Raw genomic sequence first — 21,312 nt, forward strand, 5'->3', positions numbered from 1 at the left:
GTGGGGACAATGCTGCTTCTGGCTTTCCTCCCAGCCCTAGAGCAAGAAACACAGGTGGGACAGAGGAGGAAAAGGAGTCTTGAATTCTAACAGATCTGAGACTCCCCTGGCATCCCTGGCACCAGACAGAAAATCCCACAGTAGGAAGAAATGACCCATAGATACAGCCTCGCAGAAGCAGCCTTTACCCTCTGGCCTTAAAGAATTAAAGAAAAATCCTCAATCAGAAGGGGCCTTCTGATTGTCTTCTGACTTGCTTTTTTACACGTAAAAATATTGAGAAGATACAAGCCGGGAGGGCCTGCCTCTCAGCCCGCTCGTTCCTAGAGCGTTGGTGTTTTCTGGGTGAGACCGCTGTGCGGCGGTGGGAGGGAGGGCACAGAGCTAGCAGTGAGTGGCTGGGACCAGCGAGAAAGGTCAGCACTACTGGACTGTCAGCACGCTGGCGGTAGGCAGTGTGGCTGTGTGTGGACATGCTGCTGTTCTTCCAAATTACATTCTATTATTTTTTCACTGGCAAGTAAACATCATGTAAAACATGATGCTCTAAAATATGGATGCAGTGAGGACCAGCTAAGCTCACTTCTTTTTTCAATAGTTACATCATGGTTTTATTCCCCAAAATATCATCACTAATACAGCAAGGTTTTTATTCCATAGGTATTTTTTTTTGGGGGGAGGATATATTGATTAAAGTTTTATAAGTGGTAATTGATTATTTATTTATTATTTAAGGTGCTACTGGGGATTAAACCCAGAACCTTACACATGTTAGGCAAACACTGTACCACAGCCCTTATTATTATATTTTGAAGCAGGGTAGATAGAATGGCCTCAAACCTGTGATACAATAAAATCCATGAACATAGATAGTCATTGATGACTGAGATCAAGGGTGACATTTTTTAAAATTAAATGAGAAACACTTTAAAAGCAGGTGGTGGCGCATGCTTGTAATCCCCACGCTTGGGAGGTGGAGACAGGAGGATCGTGGGGGTTTGAAGCCAGCCGCACTGGCTTAAGAGACCCTGTTTCCAAATAAAAAGTATAAAATAGGTCTGGGAGTGTAGCCCAGAGGTAGAAGGGCCTCCAGGAACCCCAGTACCACCAAAAAAAATTTTTTTTCAAGACATTGCTTATTACTATGATCACTCTTGTTCTTAATCCAGAACACTATAAGACAAAAATAATATTTTTTAAACACAGATTCTCAAGCCTTTCTTTACTTCAATAAATATTTCTTTACCACAATGACTCCAAACCTCAGGCAGTTGTGGGGACAAATTAGAAAAGGGAGAAAACAGAATTACTCTCCCCTTTTAAGGTACTCATGGCTCAAAATTCAGACCAATGATCATCAGCAGACAAGCAATTACCACGAAAACCGTAAGTGCAGTAAGAGGTGTGCATATAAAATAGTCCAGGAGCTTGGAAGACAAACTAAGCCTAAAAAACCCGGTTAAGCCACAGAAGTCTATATTGAATTGTTCTATCCAGTAGGCACACATGATTCCTTAGGTACTTCAAGTGTGTTCAGTGCTACTGAAGATCTAAATCTTATTTACTTCTAATTAATTAAAATTTTTGTCTACCAATACCTTTATTATTTTAGAGGACAGAAATTTGCTTTTATTGTTGACAAGCTGAAATATCTAAGTGTAAAATACAAGATTTTGTGCAAAAATAGTAAAATGTCTCATTCATGATTTTTATGCTCATTACACATTGAGCATATATTTTTGGAGACACTGGGTTTTATTAAATTTACTTGTACTGGATCAGACATGGAATCACATATCTGTAATCTCAGTACTTGGGAGGCTGAGACAAGAGGATCGTAGGCTCAAGTCCAGCCTCAGCCACTTAGAGAGGCTTTCTACAACTTAGTGAGACCCTGGAGTTTTTTTGTTTGTTTGTTTTGTTTTGTTTGTTTTGTTTTGTTTTATGGTTCTGGGGATGGAACCCTTCTACCTCCAGGCTACATTCCCAGACCTATTATATATATATATTTTTTTTTTTTAATTTGGAAACAGGGTCTCTTAAGCCAGCAAGGCTGGCTTCTAACCTGCGTGATCCTCCTGTCTCCGCCTCCCAAGCACGGGGATTACAGGCATGCGCCACCATGCCCGGGGAGACCCTGTTTTTGAAATAAAAAAATAAGCCAGGCATGGTGACACATGCTTGTAATCCCCATGCTTGGGAGGCTGAGACAGAAGGATCGCACGGGTTTGAAGCCAGCCTCAGCTACTTAGTGAGGCTCTCAGCAACTTAGTGAGAAACTGTTTCCAAATAAAGTATAAAATAGGTCTGGGAGTGTAGCCCAGAGGTAGAAAGCCCCTGGTTCCCAGTACCACAAAAAAAAATAATAAAATAGGGCTGGGGGTGTAGGTAGATACCTCCTGAGTTCAATCCCCAGTACCAAAAAAAAAAAAATTGCATGTACTTATTTAATATGGTTACTAGAAAATTTTTAATTTTATATATGGTTTGTGCTATATTTCTGTTAAGACTGTCCAGGTCCTGAAGCAGAATGACATCCTGAGTAATTCCAGAAAAAAATGGACATTTCTGAGGAGAGACCTGACTTCAGCTACTTGGGACAATTGTTTCTGACAGATTGAGAACAAAGCTCAGAGGATCCCAGGGCACTGATTAGAAGGCTACTCCTGGGGCTTCCAGAGAACCAAGTTGTGTCTGAGATTTGGCCCTAACTATGGGACCTTGGTAAAATGGCCAGATTTAGCAAGTTATATATTTTTTTTTAATTCAGCAACCCTAGACCTTGAGTATGTTGTATAACTGCAATAAACTCTCTTCATCTGTAAAAACAGGACTAATAAAATGCCTACCCCCAGAATATCTTGTAAAGTTTAAATGAAATCGAGCAAGACTAGTGGGGGACACACTTAGAAACTTGAGCCTAAAAGCAGTAAGCAATGAAAACAAATTGGGAGATTTTATAGACAAGCTCATCTTTCTTTAGTTCTAAATGTGCAGGTCTGTCTGAGAGATTGTTCCCAGGCTGACTGCACTAGTCAGCTTCTCCTTACTATAACAAGATGCCTGAGGCAGGCTACTTCCGTTTAAAAAAAAAGAGGTTTGTTTTGGTCTCACAGTTTTGGAGGTACAAAATCTAAACAGCAAGGCTGGTAGGAAACACTGGGCTGTATCATATCATGAATGTGTGCATTTCTCTTCCCACCTGGCGTTCCTTTTTATAGAGCTATTAGGATTCAATCATGGGGACTGTACCCTTATGACCTCATCTATTCTAATTGTTTTTCAAAATCCCCATCTCTAGACACACCATAGCTGGATTAAGTTTCCACCCTCTTCATACTGTTTACATAAGACTTTGGGGATTCAATGCCTGGCTGAGTTTGTAGGGAACAAACTATACTGAAATCATACGCCGGTGTTAAAGGAGATACAATTCCCTGTCTGGGTGTGTATTGGGTTATGCCTGGCTTAGAATCTCCCACCGAGCTAGGAAGGGGGTAGGGACGTAAGCCATAAGGAGGAGGGGTAGCATGAACCCTGTCCAATGTCATTCTGCTGTCATTATGTTGCTTTGTAGGAGCCAGAAATGTCACAGCAGTCGGCAGTGCTGCTGTGTGTGTGTTGAGAGGAATGTGTACCTTTAACACGAAAGGAGCGTGTGGGACTTGAGTGTCACATAAAACCCTTGAAATTAGCTCTATTAAGTAAATTGTCACTAACTCAAAATAAGTCTAATTGTGTCATTTATCTAATTGCAGATGAAAATGTAGGGTTTTTTTCTTTTTTTTTTTTTTTTACAGGCACAGGTAACTTGCTTTCCAAAAAAGAAATTATTCTTTCTTTCCTCCCAGATTAGCTTTCTCCTTGTTAGGAGCTGACCGTATTGATATTTAAGCACATCACAGGATAGAAAGGACGCTATACCTCCTGATTTCCATTCCCAACTACCTAATCAGGCCCTGGGAGATAGAACTAATTTTTTAACATGGTGTTTCTTTCCATCAGAATCAGGTTTGAAATGTTTCAGGTTAGCCATGTGAAATCCACTTAACTAAAAACCATTTAAGAGAAAGATCAAGCCCAATTTGCTAATGCAGGATTTTTTTTTTATTTCTGAGTGGGGAAAAAAATCTTGAACTAACCATGTCAGAAATTAAAAATTGAAAGGGACACTGCCAGCCTCCCCGTGTGCCTAATTTGGTTTTGCTGAGGAAACGGCAAAACTGAAATGAGAACGACATACAGAATCGTTCGACATCCTTACTTCTTCAACTCCTTTCTCGCTCCTGAAAAATTACCAAGTTCCCATGCAAGAGGAAATATGTTCACATCGACCATGGAGGTGTCAGACCACAGAAGGGCAGGAAAATAGTGGTTTTAGGTCCTAGTTTGAATGAAGTTCCTGCAGTAGAAGCTATTTGTCCCAGGTCTTGAGCTATTGAAATAAGAATCAGAAAGGATCATAATGCCCCTTCTCTTGACTAATTTTATTAACTGGTTATTTTTGCTCATGTCCTAATCAGCAGATGGTGATTATATAGATCTTAGGTGAATGAGAGGAGGGGGCCTCTCTGAAATCCCTCTTTCTTTCTTTTTTTTTTTTTTTCCAGTATTAGGGATTTAACTCAAGGGCATTCTAACTCTGAGCTATGCCCACAGCTCTATGTTTTTATTTATTTATTAGTTATTTATTTATTTTTATTTGTGGTGCTGGGGATGGAACACAGGGGCATTCTACCTCCAAGCTACATCCTCAGCACTATTTTTTATTCTTTATTTTAAAACAGGGTCTCACTGAGTTGCAAAGGGCCTCACTAAGTAGCTGAGGCTGTCCGCGAACCTGGAGCCTCCCGTCACAAGTGTGTTTCACCACGCCCAGCTTATTCTTTATTTTGAAACAGGGTCTCACTTACTTGTGTAGGACCTCACTAAGTAGCTGAAACTGGCCATGAACCTGGGACCGCCTGTCCTAGCCTCCTAAGCACTGGGATTGCAAGCATGGGCCACCATGCCCAGCTTTAGTGTTTCTTTAATAATTCATCGTATTGTGGGAGGCTTCAGGATTCTATCTTTAAGGAGAGCAAAGAAAATAGAGGTGAAGTTTGTTTGTTTATTCTTTTGTTGCCTATGCCTTTGGAATTATATCCAAGAAATCACTGCCCATTTCAATGTTGTGAAGTTTTATGACCCTGTTTTCTTCTAAAAGTTTATAGTCTTAAGATTTACATTTAGGTCTTTTATCTATTTTGAGTTAATATTTGTATATGGTATTAGGTAAGGGCCCAATTTTATTCTTTTTCATGTAGTTATTAATTTTCAACAATATTTAGTGAAAATATTATTTCCTTCACCAAACGTTCTTGGAAACCTTGTCAAAAATAACTTGACCATATACGGAAGAAAAAAAACATCAGGAAACCAAGCATGGGAAGGAGGGAGGGGGAGGGAAGGGTTAGGGATTGGGTAGGGGCTGATTGGGTGATGTGTGCGTGTATATTTCCACAAGTTTTTTTTATCCCATTAAGATGTATGACCACAATGCACCAATAAATCTTTTTAAAAAAGAAAAAAAAGTAGGGAAAGAATCAGACAAAGAATTGAGAGATTACGGTCCAAATCCGGGCTCAGCCAGTCACTGACCATCATGGCCTTAAGCAAGTCATTTCACCTGCGTGGACACTCAGGGTCACTACTGTCTGTGTAGCAAAGATCCAGACCAGATGGCCCTGACACTCCTCTGGACTATAGTCCTACCACAGTTAATGGGATGCAGGAGAGCAGAGCACTGGGGTGTCTCTGGAAGGGGGTTCAGGCAGAGGGAAGGCTGCTTGGATGATCATGGCCCCGTCTGCACAGGGGCTTAGAGCTGTGTCGCCTGGAAACGTGGGTGTCACGTGGCTCAGGGTAAATCCCACCTTGACCACTTATAAGCTGATGGTACTTGAGCTCTCTGAGACTCAGTTTCTGCCTCTGCAAAGTGGTAAAACAATCTCTATGACTCAGAAAATGGGTAATGACTGCTTGGCATAGAGTTAAGGGCACATGCTAAGGGCTAAGTAAAAGTTAGCCGTGGTCACCACTGTTGTAATGACAGAAGGACCCAAGACCCAGCAGAAAATGAGACAAGTTTCTCAAGTGGCTCCTCTACGCCAGATAAGCCCAGCTCCCTACCCGCTTTACACCCACCATAGGCTCTTGGGTGAGTCTGATCACTCATTTCTCCACAGAAATACTGCATGACGACAGACCACACATGCAAAGGGGGCGTCCCATACCAGCCCAACATTTGGTGGCCCTGTCACTCCCGTGGTTTGTTTAAGAATACTTTGTGACACTGGGACAATGACACCTCCTCATCACTACAGGTGTAAGACTGCACAACCACAGAGCAAGGAAATGTGGCTAAGAGCACACGCTTGGTTCTAAAACCAGACACACACACACACACACACACACACACACACACACACACACACACCTATCCCCAGCCTTCTCAACGTCTATACGTCTCCATTGCTTCTTCTCTGAAAGGGGAGGCCAGTAGCAATAGCATGTACCTCTGAGTTCATTGTAAGTGAGTGGAGCAGTGTGTATGAAGGGCTTTGAATAGTGTTTGTCCCGGAGTCAGTACTCAACATAAGGGTTAGCTTTTAATATAGTAAGGAAAGGAAAGCTCCGACAGGTATTTGCTATGAGTAGCGGTACAGGAATGTGAACCTTCCTGGGAATGACTCTGGTATGTCCTGGGCGACTGGAATAGGGAGACAGGCACTCCTTCACACATCCTAGGCCCCACCCCACCCTGATTCTGCTGTGCAGTTCCATCTACCTGACTGTGAACCCCAGAGTTCAGATCAGCGGATTCCTGGGATTTTGGAGCTGCCTGGAGCTCAGGAACAGGAATCATCTGGCTTCTCTTCCCCTCGCTTGCTGCAGCTGAGGGCGGGCACCTGTCCTGGGAGCAGAGTCTAGACACTGCGATACCAGGCACTGTCTCCATCTGTGTGGAGAGCCTGCACCACCCGTCCCGGCAGAAGGCTGTTTTTCATGGGAGAGTTCTCCCTCTTTGTTCCAGCACACGTTGCACATCTCCCGATCGATACAACATCTTATCCTCTAAAACATTCATAATGTCTGCTTCTAGGATTCTGGTGGCCGCGTGCCACGTGCTGCCCGTTTCGCCTTCCCTTTGTAGCTGGTGGTCTTGTGGATCTGCCCCCTCTTTAGCAGTGCCGCCGGTTGCTGTTCTTTAAAGAAAGACAAATATTGTTTGGGTTGTCAACACCGGATGACAAGCTCAGGTGGGGAGAAGGATGCATCTAGGTGTATATGTGCAGCTTGTGGGGATGTGTTTTGTTATCACAAAAGCTCTTAAAATCCCAGACCATGATTTATTTGGTGAATAAAACCTCCTGATATTATCATTCTCTAAAGGTATTTTGATCACATGGGCCCTTTCTTAGAGAAAGAAAGGTTTTTATTTCTTTCCTGGGAAAAATAGCAGCAGGAGCCGGGTGGTCCGGGGTGGGAGAGGACACTTGGTGTGGCTAATGGCTCCGTGCACCTGTGCATCTGCGTGAACATGAGCAGCCTGGGTGGAGAGCGAGATGGCCAACCAGCCTCTGCAGTGTGCCCAGGTACAGTCCTGGGCACTTGGCAGGAGAGAAGGAAGTGACCATGAAAGAATCTGTCTGTCTTGCATTATTGATCTGCCCGGTGATGCCGAGAGCAGGGGATGTCATTAGAGGTCACCTCAGCACACCAGACGCCACGCGCCCACAGCAGCAGCAGCAGCAGCTACCTGCAGTGCACCTTCGATAGGGTATCTGTATCCAGGGGACAGGGGCAGGGAGAACACTAGCTCAGGTCCCATGTATCCAGAAGCAGCAAGGAGCCCTGTTTGTTTCCTCCAACACAGCAACTGATTGATCTCATCCCACTTCCCACTCGCTGAGACTATCTGAAGAATAGCTTGATGCACCGGTCCTTTTGCATGAATTCTTCTTGTCTCCAAAACACACTGCTCCTGGGCCCCAGTCCCAGGGGACTGTGACATTATCCTCATGGCAAACAGGAAAGGGAGGACAGAAAGCCTCCCTACTTTGGTAAGGGGACTAGAATTAGGAAGGAGGCAGACAAAATCCTTGCAGAGGACATTTTAAGACCACAGCTGGAAGATGAGAGTGACCGCAGAGACAGGAGCACAGCGATGTTGCTCCAAACTCCCTCTCGTTTCAAGTGGTCCTGCCAGGATTCTGGGATCACATCTATCTCTCATCCTTCCTCTTCTCTGTAATTCTCGGGCCATGAGCTCTGCAACCATTTTGGAAGCTGCCAGCTGGAAGTTGGATGGAGGCGAGCAAGTTTTCAGAGCATCCTTGGGCGATAGGTGCACAAATCCCATTACTAGTAAAGGGATTTGTGGGCGTCGTTTCCATGTGGTGCTTTGAAAATTTATTCCATTCAGTGTATTGCAACACTGTCTGGGGGAAATAAGAGAAATCATTTCACCAAGGCAGTTAGAAAAGGATTTTTTTTAACTCCTTTGAGATTTAAATTTTTTAAAAAATCCTTTTTTAAGACTGGAGGCATTTTTTAGAATGTTCTCCCTCATGGTTTTATTTGCATCTCTTCTCTTAGGCAGAAGGTAATTTTGGCACTGACAGCATTCTTTAAAAGGATACCGTTAAGGCTCTGCGGCGCCTTCCTTCTCTTCCCTCAAAGAGGAAAGAGAGGCACTGTCCTCAACCACACCCCCAAAGGAAAAGGAGAAAACTGGCCAAGACAGAGCTTCCCAATATTGATTTTTATCCAGCTTGATCAGCAATCAGAGTTGCCCAACAGATTTCTTTTATATTGACAATGGCAATTCTTTTGAGTGAAGGAGCAAGCTGGTTGTTCAGCATGGACATGTTAATCAAAGAGGTGTCTATTTGTGAGTGTGAGTGAGAGGATTCGTGAAGGAATTCTCTAGCCTTCTTGCTCTGCTCAGTCCTGGCTTAGTAGTGACTTGGAGAGTGATGTCCCCCAGAAGGGACTGGGGTCACTGGCTAGACAGCATGGGGTTTGGAGCACTGGCTCTGAAGTTACACACGTCAGGGTCTAAATCACAGATTTCCCTTTTAATGACTCTGATCTTGGGCAAGTCGCTTAACCTTTCTAAGCTCCAATTTCCTTATCTATAAAATGTAGGTTATATTAGCATTTCATAAGATGAGAATGGAATAAAATGAGCTTTTGTCCTCTTCAAAAAAAAATCTCTGGTACCTCCCATCTCACCCAAACAAAAGATAGAGTCCCTCCAAATGCATCTACTCCCCCCTTTCCGTTCTCTCTTCTTGCAAAGTCTACTCCAGTTTCGAATGTTCTTCCTAAAGAGCAATTTGCTCGGATGTTACCTAGCACAGATGCTATCCTTGACCTGCCTACTTAAAGGAAAAAAAAACAATACTTCCATTGTCCCATCGCCTCTCCCTCTGGCCCTGCCTAACCCTATATTTTTCTTCCTTCATTTCTTCCATCCTTCCTTCCTTCCCTTCTTTCTTCCTTCCTTTTTTCCTTCCTTCCTTCCTTTCTTTTGTTGTTGTTGTTCAACCCAGGGGCATTCTACCTCCAAGCTACACCCCTAAACCTTTTTTCTTTTTCATTTTGAAACAGGCCTCACTAGATAACTGAGTCTCTCTTCTTTGCTGAGTCTGTCTTCGAACTTTCAATCCTCTCATCTCAGCCTCCCAAGTACTGGGATCACAGGCATGCACCAAGTCAGGCATATTGTCTGTTTTTCTCTTTTGCTCTATCTCCCACTAGAATGTAAGTGCCATGAGAGCAAGGATTGTGTTTTGTTAATGGCTTTATTCCTGGTACCCAGGATATGCCTAGTACACAGTGGGTGCTCAATAAATATTTGTCAAACAAGAAGTAGTGAATAAAATCTGCATTGAAGTAATTAACCCAATCCCTGGCACATTGTCAAAATAAATGTGAATTGTCATCCTCATTGAAGAGACTCATTTGCATGTGTTAATTTTCACTGCTGATTGCAAAGGTGCCTTTACAGGCTGCCTATGCAAGTTCAGGGTTAGCAGTTGTGCCCATTAGCCCTGAGGATTCTGCTGTGCTTCTCTCTACTCAGCAGGGGCATTTTTGGAATCGGCTACATTTCCCCTAGGAGTCCTGGCATTGTGGACTTAATTGGTTGGTGCGGAGGCAGAGACCCAGCCCTGACCCTTCCTGGCATCCTCCCGGTTCCTGAATGAGCTTTGACGTTCTCTTCAAGGGCCCTGTGCATCTAACCACACACTGAGCCACAAGACCCAGCAGGCTCAGCTCCTCCCTGCCCCCCTCAAGCTTTTCTTGGCCTGCAGTCTTCCATTTTCAAAGGGAAAGTCCAATCTCTTCCTCGGGTTATATATCGACAAGCCTGATCTTTAAAGATACCCCTTGCTCCTGGGGGCCTGCTCAGCAAACAGAGAGTATCTGTGGCTTCCATGTGTGCACTCTTCGACAAGCAGGGGCTGAGTGGCGCTCTGGGAAGTATTGCTGACATATTGATTGACTTTCTTGTCAGGTTGATCCTCTGCCAGCCAATGAACACGAAAGGTTCTAAATGGTACCCAGCAGGGCCCACACAGACCCTAATTACTATTTCAGACGAGCCCCCTTCAAAGCTGCCACTTTTCAAGGCCCATGATTGCCCATCCTCATGGCTGCCTGAGAATTCTCAGTTACCCACCACCCAACCCCATTCCTCTCTTCTTGCTTTGGCTTTCCCGGGTATTTCTTTAAAGCCTGCTTGGCACCAAAACACAGCAGCTTCAATAAGAGCTCATCAAATAACTCCAGGTAGGTCTATTTACTGTTCTTACCGAAACCTGGAATCTGTGTGTGGTCTTTCCATAGTGCCTTGATTCCTTTTCAACGCTCTATGAAACTTTCTCCAATTAGCCAGAGGGAAACTTCCAAAACTTGGCCGCCCACTGTGTTTTTAGTGGCTGATTTCCCAGCTGCCACCTGGATTCTATGAGCTTCTACTCTGAGCCCTTCCCCCATCTACCCTTTGCTGACCCATGGAGCCCACTGTTCCATCCTCGAGTCTCTCTGGTACACAGCCTGTCAAATCTTGATAAATTGTGCGTTTTGGCTGTCAGCGGGGGGAGTGATGTTAGGGAAAGGGCCTCTCAAACTCATTTCAACTCTGACCCTAACATGGTCTGAACCAGACCTTTTGGAATGAACTGCTAGAGCATTCAAGGTGGGGTGGGACAGGGGACCACCCCAGTGCATCTAGACTCTTGTCCAGTAAAATGTAAATGGATACATCTAGCATTTACACAAAATCTCAAGATAAAGAAGCAATTACTGTCATCGCTCTCAGGATTCTCAGCTTTCTGAGTCTGGCTCTGAGAATAGATAAGAGCTGGAGGTATTATGATATAATGTCCAAAAAGCTACTTTTTGTTGTTGCTAGAAACCAAGGTAGTGGCCCTCAATATGTGCTAACTCTTCCTTCTGGGGTTTATAAAAGGATCTTGACCCAATAAAATTAAAGAATACTTTTTTATATTATTGTGTACCACAAAAAAATAAATAAATGGCATCTTCTATTTTCTTTATGAGTGTATCACCAGTCAGGGTTAACTCAGACATGCTGCTGTAACAACAATAACAACAACAACAACAAAAAAAAACCTCCAGGTGTCTCCTAACCAACATAGTTTATTTCTATACTCATATCATTTTGATGACCAGCCATTCCTCTGACCCATATCATCTTCATTCAAGATGTAGGGTGACTGTGTGATAAAGTATATGTTGCCAGGTCATGTGGCCACATCTGAACTCAACAGGTTAAAGAACTATAACCCTCCTCATTGATCTATGGTGAACAGTCATTGATAAACCCTACTGGGATCATCATGAGTTTTGAGACAGAGATGAGATACCATTCACCCATAGAATTTGTAACAGATTTCTGTGAACTATGAAGCAGACAGCCTCCACCCCCACTATAATTCCACTAGGATTCTGAAAGCCTCCTGTGACCAGACTTCACAGGCTGTGAACTGGGGATTATAATAGTACCTACCTGGGATTCCTGAGAGAATGTCTGCAGAATGTTCATGCACAGCCTGGCCATAGAAGGGGTTCAAGGACTGACAGCCACTGTTTGAGTTTGATAAACAGCTAATCGAAATAGCCTTCTCTTTGCACACTAGTCCTTCTGCTGCCAGCACTGCTTTATCCCCACCTCCACCACTTTAGATAATATGTTTTTGTTTATAAGCATATCATGTTTTACAAGCCTGCCTTCCAAGTCTGCCCCCACGTGCATTACCTATTCCGGCAAACACCGATACGGTACCTTCTGTATCGGAGACATGGCCAGACCTTCTGGGGCTTGCAGATACGTAACCTCTTTCTGGCCCTTAAGGAGCCATTATTCCACCTGTAAAGGAAAACATTTACAAAAAAGTAAAGGGAGAGACTGATAAAAAGAATGAATTCAAGCTGGGCGTGGTGGCGCACGCTTGTAATCCCCGCGCTTGGGAGGCAGAGACAGGAGGATCGCGCAGGTTCGAAGCCAGCTGCGTGCGCTGGCTTAGGAGACCCTGTTTCCAAATTTAAAAAAATTTAAAAAAAGTAAAAATAGGTCTGGGAGTGTAGCCCGGAGGTAGAAGTGCTTCCAGGACCCCCAGTACCACCAAAAAAAAAAAAAAAAGAATGAATTCTCAGACCAAGCCTTAGACCCAAACGATAGCAGAATAAGAAACAGAGTTCTCATTAATCAGGAAAGTTCATCTACTTCACGGATCTCCTGGGTCTTTCTCCTGAAGACCCTTGCATGCGTTCCCACAGGCTGGAAGCACAGTCTCATTGTCTTACTCAAGAAAGTATGAAAAGTCATTGATAAACCCCATTGACCCAGGGGAGGGAAAAGTACCAACAAAACCCTGTATCAGACACCCCAAAAATCAAGGTGTTGCAGCCCTGATACCACTCCCACTTATTTACTTAACATCCAATTCAACAAGAAGAAATAGGCCCACAGTTGAGTTTCATTTCTTCACATTGCTTTTGCTGGAAAAATAGATCTGATGCTCAGTAGGTTTGGCTTCTCTTGTGTCTCCATCACACTTTCTCATTTTCCTTTTTACTTCTAGGGTGGGTCATCTGTGAAGTTACTTGTATACTCAGACTCTCATCCTTCTCACCCCATCTGTAGTTTTCTTATTCTCAGAATATATTGTTTTTTATTTTAAGAAAAAAAGAAAGAGATATTTGGAACCCCAAACAGAACGGGGGAGGAAGGAAGGCATCCTTTGAAAACACAGAGAACATCATGTTATGAATGTCCCTTTTATGTACAATAAGAATATTGTTTGCCGTTCTCCCAAAGCTAACAGTCGCAACATCCTTTGTCCTTTGGAATGACGAGATGGATCACTATCAGAGGAGAACAGTTTTGACAAGAGGCTTCACCTGGATGGGACACTGGGGAGGTTGACATCTTTGCCTGGTGGTACTTGCTGGGACACTGGGGAGGTTGACATCTTTGCCTGGCGGTACCCACTACTTCCTTCTGTTTATGTGGAAATCGAATCTCTGTTCAGCCAGGCACCAGCTGTAGGCAGGTACCATATACCTGTGAGCAACTGCCTTAACACAGAAAAACCCTCCTGGAAAGAGCCACGTCTTCAGTACTGCAACAGCTGGCTTGAGGCAAGCCCCAATAACCCAACAGTATTATTTTCTAGGAAATCATTTGAAAATAGCTAATTCCTTGGCTCCCTTCACCTGGTAATTACAAATCAGAAGCTATCGTTATCTTGAAGCCGCCACGATTAGTTCTCATTTCCTGACCTCTGTACAGAGAAAATATGTCATTATTTGAGGCAATAGAATCTGGTCTCTTGAAGTATCTGACCTACATATAAGGGATAAACTGCAGGAGAAAATTAGGTGTTACCTTGACAGAAAGTGTACAGTAAATGTCACTTATCCTTATTAGTATTTACCATCTCCAGAAGTTGCAACCGTGGGCCTCACACTTCAGAATTACGTAGAGCAAGAAACGGTGACTCTGAGATGGGGAAGCGCTTCCCCATCGCACACAGGTGCCTTGCTGCTGCCTTCATCGGCAGCCATCAGTCTGAGCTGTATTGTTCGAAGATAGGTTTTTAACCTTAATAGAATGCAGCCTGACTTTAAATGGTGGTAGGCATGCAGAATTAATTGCTATGTGAACAATTTCCTAAGCATTGTTAATTGCATTTCCTGTGGTTAATTGTTTCTCCCGTCCCCTGCATCAAACTCAGAACCTTCCCCTGTCAACAACCCTCTCTCACCCAGTGTTGGATACCCAGCAACAGCATCAACCCGTGTCCCTTCAAACACAGGACAGAAGGGGCGCAGTTATTGTTTGGGCAAGAAATATGCATAGGAATGGACTCCTGCCTCAGTCACAAAGGAGGCATTTCTTAGAGAAAGCCTTTGAAAGAATACGGGTGTTTGAGATTCGCCTTTCATTCACTCAGTAAAAACGGCTCACCACGAGCCACCAGGGATGGGGGTGGCCTGAGTTTGCTAAACTAGCCAAGGGAACCCACATAGGCAGAATGGCAAAGAAGGCTAGAAGCGTGTTTGGAGTTTTCTGCAAATATTGCTTGTTTTCCTGGCAAAGAAGAGGCCATACTTGGGAATTTGGTCTCATTCTGTACTTTTAAGAGAGAGAGAGAAGATGATTTTTCAGAAAAGGACTCCATTTTACCATTATTTCCCCCGCACACCCAGGCTTTTCAGAAATAATGAAAGGTATTCACTTATCCTGAAAAGTAGTGGGAAATATATGTATATTTCTAAATTTTAAATGGTTAGAAAAGCATGCTTTCATGTGGGCCAGGACAGCTGCAGACGCTCCCATCTCTTTTCAGAGCAGGCCTAGTTTGGGCAGCAGCAGGGTACCATTTGGATAGCCTTGGTTTTGAAACTGAATCATGTTTTGTGTGGTTTGGGGAACACCACCCTCATCAGTATTCCCAGACTACCAGTCTAGAGTACCTAGGTCCAGAGGGGGATGTGTTAGAGCATCCAGCATCTGCCCCAGCTCTGTAATTCCTAAGGGGCATCACCCCCTCCGGGGAGGCACTATTGGGGAGATCTGGGCTGTGCTTCCTCCTCCGTCCTCCACCCACCAGCAGGGCTCCTCCCCTCTGAGGCTGTGAGCTGCAGCGAGGGAAAGGAGGCCTTATGCTCAGATTGACATACTTTCTGTCTCTAGCCAATCCCTGCGGCCTGGGGCAAGCCATTTTTGAACCGCAGCTTCTTTAAAAGGCAATCGCTTGGAAAAAGGCACCTGGCCCTCCCCCTTGACATTTGCATTGCTGAATTATCTATTCATATTTTCATTACTTTGTCTCTCCTGCAGCAATGCATCTGCTCGGACTCAATTGGCAACTCCAGCCGGCAGGTGGACACACCTTTAACAATGGGATAAGGACCGGCTTACCAGGAAACGATGATGTGGCAACAATGCCATCTGGAGGCAAAGGTGAGGTTACAGCTGCTGCCTGCCCTCTTGAGGTCACAGGGAAAATCAGAGCTCGCGCCAGCTGGTGCTGGTTTTTTAATCCAAATCTTGGAAGGTATGCAAAAAGAAAGAGAAAAGGGAAGGGAAAAAAAAAATCATTGCCTTTCATAGGTGCCTCCCCCTCCCCCCATTAAAAGCTGTTTGCTGTTCCTGTCTGTTGGCTGTGTCTGGCTGGAGTCACTTGGAGTTGGCAAGGTGCCCGCTCTGAGCAATGTGCATACCTATGCTATCTACAGCGACTGGCACGGGCTAGAGCTACTTGACAGCATCCCAGGCCTGGGCAGAGGCAGCAGCAACAGCAGCTGCAGCAGCAGCAGCAGCAGAAGCAACAGCAGCAGCAGCAGCAGCAGCAGCAGCAGCAGCAGCAGCAGCAGCAGGAGAAAGTCCTGCCTGATCAGAAGGCAGGGAACAGCCAGCCTCACATGCTGTTAGACTGGGTCCCTCTCCCCAGAGGAGACATACAGCCTCCCTGGGGAACAGGCGCCCTGGCTTGGCATGAAAGACACAGGCTCAGAGCTATTCTGCTTTGCGGGAGAATAGAAAGGAATTTTGACAACTCGGCTACAAAAGCCTCTCTTCTCGGAACAGTGAAGGGCACAATAGGAATGTTTATTGAAGCAATCAGGCAACTGTATTCTTGCAGAGAAAAAAAAAATAGGTGCTAACAAGGTGCTAAGAGAGAGGAGAGAAAACAGGACCGTGGAGAGGTGGGGACGGGGAGCAATTAAAAGACAAGAGACAAGAGCAGCCGATGGCACAGTTCACGCGGGCTGGCACATAATGGGGTTTGCTTAATTCAGGATGAAAACCACAAGTGGGAAAGGCTAGGCTGAAGAGTTCCTCCAGCCAGGGAGTTTTCCTCTCTGCCTCTAAACGTATACCAGTTCAACCCCTCCCTCATTTCTTAAAATACCCACAGGAATGTTTCAAAGAAGAAGGAGGTAGCATCTACTAGGCACCTACTGTATGCCACGATTAGCATTGTGCAACCCTAGCACCTCTGAAGAAATTGTCTCTAAGAAGCCAAGAACAAAGAGGCAGGTGGATATTTTAACTCAGACCTGTGTCCTGTGCATCTTCAGGCAGAATGTTGGAGTTTCCCTTAGATCAGTTGTTTTCCACAGAAAAGTTTCCAGAATTCTACTACCTTCAGAAGTGTGCCTTCAGTCTTCCTGAGATGCTAATACTCCCTAGGTTATCCTCCCCAGAACTATCCCAATGCTTCAAGTATGAATTCTCTGTCATTTTATCCAGACTTGAAGAATCCTTGCTCTCATCTCTCAGAATCATAGCACTAAATTATCTTTAAGCATAAAAAAGTTTCATCCGGAAATGAAATGATATGCTTTCCACTATCAAGTCAGTAAAATTGGACCTCAAAATCAAAAGTACGCTTTGCCTTAACTGACCATGTTCTGCTCTGACTGACCAAAAAGCCCAGCACCCCGGATTTATGGGCCCAAGACTGGAAATCTGTTCACCTCTGGTACTTGACACCACTACTCTTTTAGTTAGTTCTTTTACAGCACTGGCTCTTAGCCTGGAAATTTCGCCCCTCGGGAGACATTTGGCAATGTCTGAAGAATTTTTCAGTTGTCACAGTTGGAGGAGGTGTATGTAGTGGGTAGAGACCAGGGATGCTATTAAATAACCTACTATACACAAGACAGGCCCCTGTGATGAAGAATTATCTTCACCCGGAGCACTAACAAGGCTGCTCTCGGAACCTCTGCTTCGGGTGGGGGGGGGGGGTCTCTGATACACACATTTTATAGATTAACATCCTTCAATCCAAAAGTTAGCAGCCTATCCTTTCGGGAAAATGCAGAATGCACATTTGAAAATGAATATGCATATTCTATCATGTGCAGGAGGAGAGTATGTGTGTGAATGCTTCTTGGTTTTTTGTTTTGTTTTGTTTTGTTTTGTTTTTGTGGATCTGGGAATGCAACCCAGAGCTACACCCCCCTGCCCTATTTTTTATTCTTTATTTTGAAACAGGGTCTCACTGAGTTGCGGAGGGCCTCACTAAGTAGCTGAGGCTGTCCGTGATCACGATCCTCCAGTCTCAGCCTCCCGAATGCTGGGATTACAAGCATGTGCCACCACGCCCGGCTTTGAATCCTTCTTAGTGTCCTTCACAAAGGAAATCACTTATTTGAACAGGCAAAACTAAAATAGCCGCACCTCCCATCTGTGATTAGGTTCCATTTCCAACCACCTCCTTTAACATCGCACACTAACATGGTCAGAAGACTTCCTCAGAGAACATGCATCTCAGATTAACAGATGAAGAAACACTTTCCACAATGTCTTTGGGAAGACCAGAACTTTTTTTCTCCTGTGCCACATGCTTTTGCAAGTAGTGTGTAAGTCTTGTAACATCACCCATTAAGATATTTCCCCAATGAGATAAGAGACAAAGCATTTGCTAAATCATTGTCCAATGGATTTGGTCAATAGGATACCTATAGGGAAAAGTGTATGGGTTTCAAATTGCTTAAAGATGAAATAAAACTTGAAGCACTATCTTTCTCAATACTAAACAGTATTCTTCTGCTACATAAAGATATCAGATCTCCTATTAAGCTGTATTAAAGACAGTCTTATACAATGACTAGAAAGATTGTGGTGCCCTTGTGCCCACCTTACTTTAAAAGAAAGTGACTTTAGGTTCTAATTTCTCAACCCAGTGACCTCCCTCCTCTCCACTCCCCAATTCCATACATTTAGATAACCCAAATCAATTCCAATCGACTACTGTTCCAGTGTTTCAAAGAGACAATCAAGACATATTGGCAATAAGTTAATTAAATAACACCCCCTCCATTTTTTGTGGTATACGATAATCCTTCACTCCAATGCTTTAATCAAGATTCACCACACATTGCCAGGGAGGTTAATCTTATTAAGCAATTACTGGGTAAGTATCCAGCAGGAGCAAATTAAAATGTAAGCAAAACACGGGCATGTGAGTCCCATCTAAGATGGCTCGTCGATAGAGATTTCATTACCTGGTCTTTAGGAGTATTTACATTGCTCAGGTTTGGAAAGGAGTCTAATAGACAGGACAGCCTTCACAGTCTGATATGTTAGTGGAAACAAAGCACTTGATTAATTAGTTGGGAGAGTATGTTCTTTGGGCTTTGTCTTCCTTTCCCTTTTTCATTTGTTGCTGTTCATGACTTACGTTTTTTTTTTTTTTCTTTCCACTCTTTCAATTAAACCTTAACGTGGATGGTTGTTGGGTTTCACACTGAGAAGAAGGCGAGCACAGACTGCCAGAATCACTCACCGTCTTGTGTGTATTTCTATGTTCAGAGGAATGAACTCATACGTCTTCATTAAGAGGCTATGGAGTGCTTTTTCTATAGATCTGGGATTAGATAAGGCTTGAGAATGAAGATTCAATACAGTATTCTGACCTGGTCAGATAACACAAGGGAATCCAATTTGACTGGCTGGGTCCAGTGGCAAGGTATACAAGAGCTTCAAAAGGGCACATCATGGGTGCCCAGTGTATGCGCTTATTTTAAGAAAGAATAAACTCCCAAGTAGAATCCCATGGATCATTCTCAGAACCTATCACTTGTCTTAAATTCCAAGTGTCCTCTGTATCAGGGGTCAACAAACTACAGCTCATGGACCATAGCTGGCATGCTGCCGAGTATGGTAACTCAGCCTCTGCCGGAGCACAGCCAGGTCCATTTGCTTACATGTCATCTAGGCTGCTTTACACTATCGTGGCAGAGCTGAGCAGGCGCATCAGAGGTTGTGGAGTGTGGAGCCCACAAGCCTGAAAGATTTTCTATTTGTCCCTTTACCAAAAAAAAAATTTAAAAACTTGGGTGACTCCTCTATATCATCCCCCAAACCCATCTCTACTTTTGTAGACCTTTTCTTCTATCTACATACATTTTAGGAGACTGGAGAGAGGAGACTGAACTTCCAATATATCAGATTTCCTTTCTTAACCAGGCACTGATCATAATATACTCTTGATAGCTTTGCATTGAAAGCTGCTGGAGCTTTCTGGACTAGACACAGACATCAGCTGCCTCCCTCGGTTCTCATGTGATTCTCTGCAGGTCATTACTTCTCTCTCTCTCCTCTCTCTCTCTGCCTCCAGTTTCTCATCTGTGGAATGGTAGGCCTCTTACATTTGCTGCCCAGCATAAATGAGAGAACCCTTGTTAAAACATTGCACAGGGAATCAGGCGCTTCAGAAGCAAACCGAGAATCTTGGTTGTTGTCACTGACATCATTATTGCTTCACTCAGTTGGATCATTTGACAAGTCTCCCGGGCTGCCACTTCCTGTGAGGCGCTGGATTTTCCAAAAGGAAAGACTGCATGCACAACATCAAGGCAGACGATACGGCCACTGCCTCTTTTTTCCTTTACCTTGGAAGACTTAAAAAAAAAAAAAAAAGTCCCTGCTGAGGATTGCTTCCCAAACATTTGCTTGGTGAGGTCAGTGGGAAGCAAGACTTCCCATTCAAAGGGCCGAGGTGTAGAGTAAGCAGGCCTGCTCCGCACAGCATCATTTCTCTCACTGAAGCTTGAGCTCCATCACCGCCAGCCTGTCTGTTTTAAGCCCTACCATTCTCGGTTTATAACTCAGCTGTAAACATTTATTTGTGCCTGAAGCACACTTCTTCCCTACCCTTTGAAAAAAAAAAATCAGAATTTCCAGATGGTATGCAAGTTGGAAAAAAATGGCAAAGACTGTTATTCTGTTTAGAAACATGTTTTTCTACACTTGCCCTTTCAGCAAAAACTTCATAATGATTTTTACTAGTTGGCTTAATGCTTGGTACTAGGAGCCAGATTAGCGGGGAGGTTGGTAATTCTTCCTCTGGCTCCCGTCAGTCAGCCTTTCAATTCACACAGCCCAGGGTTTCAAAACCATCACTTCCCGGCATGGGTCTTTTTCAAAGTCAGTGAAGTTTCCAGAGGACAAGGGGTCATTATGTTTGAGTCAAACATCACATTACTGCACATCTACTGGCAAATATGCCAACAGCCTGCATCCCAACTCTCGTTTTGGAGACTTCATTGTTGTATGCCATTGTTACAAATAAGTACCACATCGGATTCATGTTCAGATTGGTCCCATATCCCCCTTCGTAATTTCCTTTGTGGCTTAATATGAGGATTAGTAAGGAGATCCACTTCCCTCCCCACCTATCTTTTTCATAGATAACTTGCACACTCAGAGTCCTGCACTCTGCATCATGGATTCCCATCTCTACATACCCCTTGCACATGATCTGAATTGTAGCCTGCCTAGTGGTTAGATACATGGGACTTGGAGTCCCTCAGGAGAAGTTTTTGCCACCAAAGAGCTGTGTGACCTTAGGCAAGTCACTTAACTTCCATTGACCTCGGTTCTCATCTGGGGGGGAAAAAATGGGAGCCACATAAGGTATCAGGAGATTCTGTGGTAAGTAGTAGTTACTCAACACACTGTGGCGATTATTAATAATACTAATGAGCTGGACAGGTGAGCTTACCAGAATGGGCAGAGGCATAAACACTTGTTAATCCTCTGTGTGACAAAGAGTTGACCCTTTGTAGCTAAAGTGACAGAAGTTTCAGAAGATGTAAAAGCTGTCTACAGTCCTTAGGGCTGCAGGATTTTGTAAAAGTCACCGTTACTGTGCAGTGTTGGGAACACAGTGGTCGGAGCATGCCTCTTATGATGAAAGCCTCTTCCCGAGGCGT

General features: G+C 44.0%; 1 protein-coding gene across 7 annotated transcripts in view; it reads left to right on the forward strand.

Annotated features, from left to right (window-relative positions):
- Positions 1–21,312, forward strand: part of TENM2 (teneurin transmembrane protein 2) — a gene marked incomplete at both ends in the record, with an annotated part of 986,019 nt that overhangs the window by 757,733 nt on the left and 206,974 nt on the right. For 6 of the 7 annotated variants that reach the window (XM_080698868.1, XM_080698869.1, XM_080698870.1 and 3 more), the window contains one exon: positions 15,425–15,547. The exons of the other annotated variant lie outside the window; for it this stretch is intronic. In XM_080698868.1, coding sequence (XP_080554994.1) covers positions 15,425–15,547 — 123 coding nt within the window. The remainder of the gene's footprint in view (positions 1–15,424; positions 15,548–21,312) is intronic. 7 annotated transcript variants of the gene reach the window in all.

The sequence above is a fragment of the Muscardinus avellanarius genome, assembly GCF_963383645.1.
Source record: "Muscardinus avellanarius genome assembly, chromosome: 7".
Lineage (NCBI taxonomy): Eukaryota > Metazoa > Chordata > Mammalia > Rodentia > Gliridae > Muscardinus > Muscardinus avellanarius.